The 9,372-nt window shown below is 43.3% G+C and overlaps 1 protein-coding gene across 1 annotated transcript in view; it reads left to right on the forward strand.

The window, feature by feature from the left end:
- LOC138981803 (uncharacterized) overlaps positions 1–8,369 on the forward strand; it is a 9,978-nt gene extending 1,609 nt beyond the window's left edge. The window contains exons 3-9 of the mRNA XM_070354882.1: positions 277–462; positions 2,197–2,385; positions 4,089–4,299; positions 5,658–5,829; positions 6,517–6,613; positions 7,059–7,144; positions 7,968–8,369. Coding sequence (XP_070210983.1) covers positions 277–462; positions 2,197–2,385; positions 4,089–4,299; positions 5,658–5,829; positions 6,517–6,613; positions 7,059–7,144; positions 7,968–8,006 — 980 coding nt within the window. The 3' untranslated portion in view covers positions 8,007–8,369. The remainder of the gene's footprint in view (positions 1–276; positions 463–2,196; positions 2,386–4,088; positions 4,300–5,657; positions 5,830–6,516; positions 6,614–7,058; positions 7,145–7,967) is intronic.
- The last annotated feature ends 1,003 nt before the right edge of the window (positions 8,370–9,372 follow it).

Here is a 9,372-nt window from a genome sequence, read left to right on the forward strand (position 1 = left end):
CGCGCAGTGTCGAGAGAACACCTTCAATGCAACACTGAAGATGTCCAAATGTGCTTAGATAAGACTATGATAGAAAACTGACTTAATCTTGGCTGGACATACACATTCACACTGTACGTCACAAATGCAATGTTGTTATAGATTCCACACATTCACTCTGGACGTCCAACACAATGTTGTTTTAGATTCCACACATTCACTCTGGAGGTCACAAATGCACCGTTGGTTTATTCACACATAATCACATTGGACGACACAAACGCTCTGCTGTTTCAGATCCCTGCAAGACCAACACACCTATCACTGACGGCAGACGCTGCTTCACCTACATTACCTGCGTTAGGTCCGGAGACGTCTCTAGCTACGAAGAGCGTGAGTGTCCCGTTGGCCAAGGCTTCGACGTCACAAGTGGAACCTGCGTAGAAGATGCCAATTGCACCAGGCCCATTGCTAATACATACAGTAAGTCTGCTTGTCTGTTTGTCTGTCTGTCTGCCTGCCTCGCTGTCTGCCCGTATTGCTCTCGCTCGCTCTGTGTCTATATGTATGTCTCTGCCTCTCTCTCTCTCTCTCTCTCTCTCTCTCTCTCTCTCTCTCTCTCTCTCTCTCTCTCTCTCTCTCTCTCTCTCTCTCTCTCTCTCTCTCAGACATTCCGTCAATGCCAAGACTTTTAAAGACATATATTTCTCATTCCTTATACATGGCACATTTCGTTCTCACTTAGCCTGAACATGTTTATATTGTTGATGCCTTATTTTTACCTTTTACACGTTTCAGTAGATACATGTACCTAATTAATTTCATAACATGACTTATGTAACGATGCTACATTGTTATTATTTGCAACGTAGTTGTTCCATTGATTCCTCAGTTCACGGAATGTTTCTTCCCTCGAAGTTGCACACGTTTTTGCTTGATTGATACAGTTTTCATTATGCCTTGCACAATAATATGTCATGTTCGCTTGTATGTATATTTTTGTTTGTTTTTTTAGTCTGTTAATCGTTTGTTTGTTCATCGTTTGTTTTTATTACTTCTTTAATTGATATTCCAACATTTTTAAAACGTATTATCATTAGATTAAACCCTCCCATGCGCGCGGGCTGGATGTAAAAAAGCACCTGTTTGCTTATGCCACTACCCTCGTAAATAAAGAATTTGTCATTGTCTCTCTCTCTCTCTCTCTCTCTCTCTCTCTCTCTCTCTCTCTCTCTCTCTCTGTCCCTCTATCTCTGTCTGTCTGTCTCTCTCTTCCTCTCCCTCTCTGTCTGTCTGTCTGTCTCTCTCTTCCTCTCCCTCTCTGTCTGTCTGTCTCTCTCTGTCTCTCTCTCTGTCTCTCTCTCTCTCTCTCCCTCTCTCTCTGTCTGTCTGTCTGTCTCTCTCTCTTTCTCTCTCTCCCTCTCTTTTTCTCTTTTCATTCTGCCCTTCTTTCTATCCTGTTCTTTCTCTCTGGCTATCGTATTGCTCCTTCTCTAGTTATCTTTCTGTTGTCAGTCTTTTCTTTGAAATGTACATCCTTCTGTCTGTTTAAATGTGATGGTTTAAGTATTTTGCTCTATTCGTGACTAGCTCTTGTGTTGTGTTCCTTCTGCTTAGCTTTGTACTGTTTAAATTGTAATGTAGCATTAGCGTCTTCTGTTCTTGCTCTATAACAGTTTGTTTTTGCCCAGGAAGACATCCTTCGTATTTTGTTGTCGTTTTCAACTTTCACAGTGTGTGTGTGTGTGTGTGTGTGTGTGTGTGTGTGTGTGTGTGTGTGTGTGTGTGTGTGTGTGTGTGTGTGTGTGTGCGCGTGTGTGTGTGTGTCTGTGTGTGTCTGTGTGTGTCTGTGTCTGTATTTGTTCGTTCCTGTCTGTGTTTTCAACGGTCTTCTTTGTTCAAGCGAATTATAATAACATCGTATTCATTTTTGTTAGCGCACATCATACCCTTGATAATTATGCTGTATCAGTCCTGTTTCACAGCCAACCTACAGTTCTTTTCGTTCACGTGTATTCTTTACGCTTGAAACGTTTTTGTATCAATCTAACGTTAAACGCAGTCCCTAATTGAGCCCGAAGTCGACTTTGCGAAGTCTTTTTACCGAAAACTCAGAGCTATTTCTTCTTGCATGCGGCCAGCTTCGCGAAGTCGACTTCGCCCAGTTGAGGACAGCTTTACCTCTTCATAATAAAACGCATGGTTTCCATTGCACAGCCAACCTGTACTGCAACGCCTCCACACCCGCAGTGAAGATTCCCGGACTTCTGGACGAGGCTTACTACAACAGGACCTTCAGAAACGAGGCCGATGGAAGCATCTCCACCGTTGCCGAATACTGCACTGCCAGCATGGTCTTCGACCAGAGCGTCCCCACAGAGTGCAAGTGCATCCTGGCGAGCCAGGGTAAGTTGTGGAATATTCCATTATAGTTTTGCAGAGATTCTAAATAATCCTGATGGGTATTTCGGGCTTGGGATACTGTTCTTGATATGGTGTCTTTACTGCACTGCACGCATGGTCTTTAACCAGAGCTCCCCCATCAAAGCTCCCCAACAGAATGCAAGTGCATCCTGGCGAGCCAGGGTAAGTTGTGGAGTATTCCCTTGTATTTCCAGCACTTCTGAATAATCATGATGGGTATTTCGGGCGCGGGATACTGCTCTTTGTACGGTGTCGTTGAATAATGCACTGTTAGTGTAGTCTTTGATCAGAGCTCCCCTACTGAGTGCAAGTGCATCCTGGCAAGCCAAGGTAAGTTGTGGAATATTCCATTATAATTTTGCAGAAATTCTAAATAATCATGATGGGTATTTTGGGCGGTGGATACCATTCTTTTGACTCTTCTTGTACGTTAGGAAATATGCACTTGCACCTTGATTTCAAAATCACGTCGTGTATATATGTGAGTGCTTTGAGTGTCTGTTTATTATAAGATGTTTGATGGGTTGTTGACAGACCAGCTTTTTTGTCGGTCCGAGGGGGAGCATATCGTCTTTTGTTTCATATTTATTCACCTAGGCCGAAGGCCGCGGTCAATAAATATGAAACAAAAGTCGATATGCCCCCCGAGGACCGACAAAAAAGCTGGTCTGTCAACAAACCACCAAACATCGTTTTTGTCATCATTTTGGTAGTGAGAAAATAAGTGCACAATCAACCCAGGGAGCCATGCTTTGAAACACGGGTTCCGTTCTGATAACCACACGAGTCCCGGTTTGATAACCACTGGCAATCAACGATAGCCGTGGAGCGAGGATTATCAGAATGAGCTGGCGTGTGAAAGCAACTTTCTGTGTTTTTGAGTTTATTAAATATTGGGATGGATATGTCAGGTTTGAGGATGCACAGTTCTGTAGGTTCATCTCGGTATTCCACCCCTCGGCTTTCTGTTGTAATTATTAAGCTGAGTGATCGAATGTGGAAGCTACGTTTGGTCAAAGGTCACAGAAGATTTGCGTCGTGCAGCGAAGGAAAGAATCGCGATCTTGTTTCCGACTAAGTACCTCTATGCTTTTCATTAGACCTGTCATTCTGCTTGCTCGGCTTTGTTAGATGTTTGCATATCTTGTTGCTATTTTCTTTGCTTTTATTATTGTTTCTTATTTGTGCTTCGTTTATCGATACAACGTCTTGTGCATGGGTCAAAATGTGTGTGCCAGGGGTCGTTTTACTTGAACTTGACGTTCGTGTTTCTCCGAACGTCTGTGTATCGAAACACAGATACACGCACTCCATGACTCTGTAAGAAGACAAAACATATCGCTAGGTTTCATTTGTTTTTGATGAATGTATGACCTTTCATGAAGTAGTTTTGTTTTTTGTTTACTTTTGCCAGTTTGCCAGTTCGTTTTTTGAACTTTGCAAAGCAGTGTCGTGTCGTCTGTTTAGGTCTGGGGAAACACCAATGAAAAGAGCCGAAGAATCCCAAAGCGTTTCTATTGGGTTTGCTTTTGATTATCCATGTATAACCTGCTTCCTGCAACTATGGTAACCGGGGATTTATTGCCTGGGGAACATGAGATTTATTTCCCAGGTGCTTGTGAATGAAAACTCGTGAAAATGATGACAATGTTCTTTATCCGTTCTGTTCTTCTGGATGCTTTCAGCAATCTGTCCCAAGACCCTGGTGATTCTTGACTCTGATGACTCTGACAACAGCTGGTACAGAGCTCCCGGGCAGGACGGCCGATTCCAAATTGAGAACACTACTAGCCAGTTCCTCAACTGGGGACGTTTCGATGGCTCCGCGATATCCTACTACGTGGCAGCTGGTCTGGCCAAAAACGAGCTCGCTGGGGACTGGACTCTCTCTTTCCGGTAAGATCTATTGGATTTTACTCAGTTATGGCGATCTGAGAGAGAAAGGGGACTGAGGGGGTAGAGAGAGAGAGAGAGAGAGAGAGAGAGAGAGAGAGAGAGAGAGAGAGAGAGAGAGAGAGAGAGAAGGGGGGGCGGAGAGAAAGGGGAGAGAAAGGGTGTGGGTTGTATTGATTGAAGATATAGAAGCAAACCCATATACCTTTCGACAAAACATCCCCCCCACACACACGCCCACCCTTTCTTTCATTAGTTCTTAGTATGCGTCCAACCCAAATCCACTCAATAAATCGACCGGAATTGTTTTCGTGAAACGCTGCCACACCACATTCTTACATTTGCTATTTGTAAAGGCTACAGCTTTCAAAGTTTAATTTTCTTATGCAATAACATGTATTGTGCATGGAGACTTGTTTGCGCACTGTTAACTCTGTTAACAGCTCTTCAACAAGTAGTTGTTAGGCTGTGTGCATGGCTTTTACAAATTTACTTTGGACTCTCATCTCCACCGACGGCCTGTTTGCTATTCAGTAAAGACTGAGTTTACCATTGCACTCTCATAGTCTGTACTTGGTTTGGTTTGTGCCTGATAAACTGTGCAAAACTATTGCAACAACTTTTGTACCCAAACTAAAACACTTATTCTGTGACTCAAAGTCTGAATGCATGAGATTTTGGATGTAAATCCTCAAACCTGTGACGGGTTTTACATCTCTTCACAGAATATTGCATAACAGCTTAACAATTACCTGTAATAATTCGACATTTAACTCGAAGTACGTCGTATACAGGAATAAGACCCATAACCTTTTAAAACAATCCAACGGGTCGTTGTTGAAATACAGCCGTTTTCTTCATGAAAAAACCCCAAGATAGTTAAACAAATAGGTGATTGCTTTGTGTTTTTCCTCGTATGTAAAAGTGGCAAATGTGTGCCTGTCCTGGATTTTCGTTGATTGTTTTAATTAGTACGTTTTTATCAGATTTATTTTGAGGGGTAACCTTATTTGAGCGACTGTCACGTGACCCCAGCAACATAAATCTTTGATCCGAAACGTGGTTCAGAAAGCCCAGTAAAGTGACTTGAATAAAATGACACGTGAATGACTGCTTTAGTCAGGGTGAAATGTAGTTGCAATTACTGTAATCTTCTTAAGCACAGTTTTTATCGGCAGCGTCCTACGATAATGTTCTCATCTTTGAATAAAATATGTCAATCATGAAGCCTTCAAATGTGATGTGGTGCCAAACGAAAAATGTCCATGTTTGTGTAAAATGAAAATGGACACTAACGTTTTCTTATCTTATCTGATCTTATCTTCCTGTAATTCTGCGAATTTTGCCATCTCTGCTTGAAGCTTCGCCTTGAGTCCGCAGTCCAACTCACCCGCGTCCCTCGTGTCCAACTCCTTGACGTCCAGCAGCTGCGGCACCGCCACCCTGCGCGTCTACCTGAACGCTCAGAACAACGTCGTCGCTGAGGTTACCACCATCGCCAACGAAGTGGCCACCGTCCAGTCTAACGCCATCGTGAGTGAAGTTTGACTTTTGTTGAAAACACACACACACACACACACACACACACACACACACACACACACACACACACACACACACACACACACACACACACACACACACACACACACACACGCACGCATGCACGCACGAACGCACGCACGAACGCACGCACGCACGCACACACACACACACGCACACACACACACACACACACGCACACACACACACACACACACATATTCATCATCTTCATCACCCTCGTCTCAATTCCCAATGTCTACTTTTGTTTGTTTGTTTGCTTAACGCCCAGTCTACCACGAAGGGTGATATCAGGGCGCCACACACAAGACAGAAGTCGCAGCACAGGCTTCATGTCTCACCCAGTCACATTATTCTGACACCGGACCAACCAGTCCTAGCACTAACCCCATAATGCCAGACGCCAGGCGGACCAGCCACAAGATTGCGAATTTTAAAGTCTTAGGTATGACCCGGCCGGGGTTCGAACCCACGACCTCCCGCTCACTGGGCGGACGCCTTACCACTAGGCCACCGTGTTGCGGTCCAATGTCTACTGGAATACTATCAGTCAAAAATGGAGAGAGAAAAAAAAACCCAGTATAGGCAGACTTGTGCAATGTGAATTAATTCTATTTCCATTTCATTCTGATCGCACTGTGCAATTTTCATTGACAGAACCCTACCACCGCAACCAACGTTGAGCTGAGCCGTAATGGCGGCCAGATGACACTTGTCGTCAATGGACAGTCGTTCTCTGCCTCACAGGACCTCGGTACGGTTAGGTTCTGTTAGTTAAACAATTACGAAAAGAAATACAATTAAAATAAAGGGTGGGTGGATGGATGGATAGTCGGGTGTATGATATGGGTTGGATGAGTGGGTGGATGGATGGATGGATGAATAAATAAACAGCCAGCCAGCCAGATAGACAGACATACAGACAGACAGACAGACAGACAGACAGACAGACAGACAGACAGACAGACAGACAGACAGACAGACAGACAGACAGAGACCGAGTCAGATGGGTGGATTGATGGATGGATGGATAGATTAACAGCCAGACAGTCAGACAGACAGACAGACAGACAGACAAGACAGACAGACAGACAGACAGAAAGGCAGAGACTGAATCAGACAGACATGAAGGGCACCGCAAGCATACACGCTTTAAATCATTTGATTCTTTGCAATACTATGACCTTTTCTTTGCACAGGAATGGACCGCGTGAAGGCAACCAACTGTGGCCTGGTGATGGGCAAAAGCAGCGAGATGCCGAACCTGAACGGCTGGATGGACAAGGTAAGAAAGTATCTTTACCAACACTCTAAACTAGAAGTGGTCCAATGTGAACACACATTTTGTAACCAATAATTGTGAACGCTGTGTGAGATACTGTATACTTCTACTTCCAAAATCGAGCACACATGGTAAACGCTATGTCCACCATGTGTGCTACTTGTGCTCGTAGAAGTATATAGTATCTCACACACAGTGTTCACAAAAAGTGTGTTCACATTAGAACACTTCTTGTTTAGTGTGAGAGAAATTCGAGTTTTACGCCCCTCACGGCAAAGCCATTTGGGGCATGATGAGATACACAAGTGTATGCGTGTTATCTGGTGGTATCTGCCATCTGCACTCATGGGAGAATGTCCGAGGTCTTTTACGTGCCACTGTGGTGACGCGGGGTGGGAGATCGATGGATACCGTCTGCACATAAAGTTGACCCGTGTCCGTACCGGCCCGGAATCGAACCTGCTACCTTACGATCACAAGTCCAGTGCACTACCACCAGAGTTACCCGGGCCTCCCCTAGCTTAGAGTGAAATAATAAAGGCCTTTTAACCATTTCAAGATAACAGACTTCATGGTGTCGTATACAGTGAATGCCACACTGTAACCAATTAACAATCAAACTAAATGAGAGCAAATAACTATCGTGAGATGAAGGACAGACGTATTCTCTCTCACTTTCGCATTGCTCACTCTCTCTTTCTCTCTTTCCTTTGCTTGCTCGCTCGCTCCAAGTCTCTTCTTGTGCGTACATGTGTGATATTATTCTGTATCCGTGCATGTGTACTTGGGTACATATTATTAATTATGACTTTTCCTATCATTTCAGGTCCTGTTGGTTAGCAGGTGCATCAATCCTTCGAAGTAAATTCCTGGTGTGACACCTTTTTGCCCAAACAACATCATTTTCTGCTTTTGACAGCAGGCAGTTTAAATACCAACAGAGCAACAACAGATTGATGTATATGATGTTTTCAAACAAAAACAAAGAAAGAAGAATCGAGGAAGGAACAGATAGGGTTTCAGGTCAAGAACAAATCCATTATTTCCATTGTCCAGGCTGCGTGATATCGACGTTGAAGTAAAAGATCGGACGGGTAACGGTTATAAAATTCGGGATGAATGCATTAACTTAAGTAATCGATCAATATTTTGCATGAACGTTGCAGACACATTTGTGTAAATTGTATGCATTGACGACTGTCAGAAATAAACCCTTTTTCAAAACAAAGATGTAAAAACAGGAACTTTGTGTTTTCTTGTACGTTTTTTGTGTTGAACTAGTTTGTCTTTTTAGGATAGAAATACTAGTTTAATGTCTTAATCACGAAACAGATAAGATTATCACTCACATACACACACACACACACACACACACACACACACACACACACACACACACGAACACTCCCACACACACACGAACACTCTCACACACACACGAACACTCCCACAAACACAAATACGAACACACACACATACACACACACACACGAACATACACACACACACACACACATGAACACTCCCACACACACACGAACACTCCACACACATACGAACTCCCACACACACAAATACGAACACACACACACACACACACACACACACACACACACACACACACACACACACACACACGAACACTCCCACACACACACGAACTCCCACACACACAAATACGAACACACACACACACACACACAGACACACACAACACACACACACACACACACACACACACACACACACACACACACACACACACACACACTACTGGAAAATAAAGATAGTCTTCAAACACTTTTAGGTAAGGGAAACTTTATTCAAACTATGTTGGACAGCAAATACAAAAGTGTCTGTCTATATTGATACACGTGTACTTGGTTATCTAAAGTAACAGATATACTTGATCCGTCGTTGCAGAAAACTAAGAAAATAACTAGTATGTTTTAGTCGGATGTGCACTTTGTCTCTGGTAGGTGATACAGCGTATGAATGAACACGAAAACATTATATGGTCTAATGCACATAAATAACGCACAAAAACGATCTACTTGTAGATCTGTTTGACTGGAATGTCAACTTTCACAAACAAAATTGTTAAGTGAAAACAGACCCGGTAAATGTCGCACAACCGTACACATCACAACACCAAAATACAATGAAATATTTCACACAAAATAGGTCTCAAAGAAAAACTCAGTCTAAGATAGCATTACAGAGCTACGGCT

Source organism: Littorina saxatilis, linkage group LG12 (genome assembly GCF_037325665.1).
Source record: "Littorina saxatilis isolate snail1 linkage group LG12, US_GU_Lsax_2.0, whole genome shotgun sequence".
NCBI classification, from domain to species: domain Eukaryota; kingdom Metazoa; phylum Mollusca; class Gastropoda; order Littorinimorpha; family Littorinidae; genus Littorina; species Littorina saxatilis.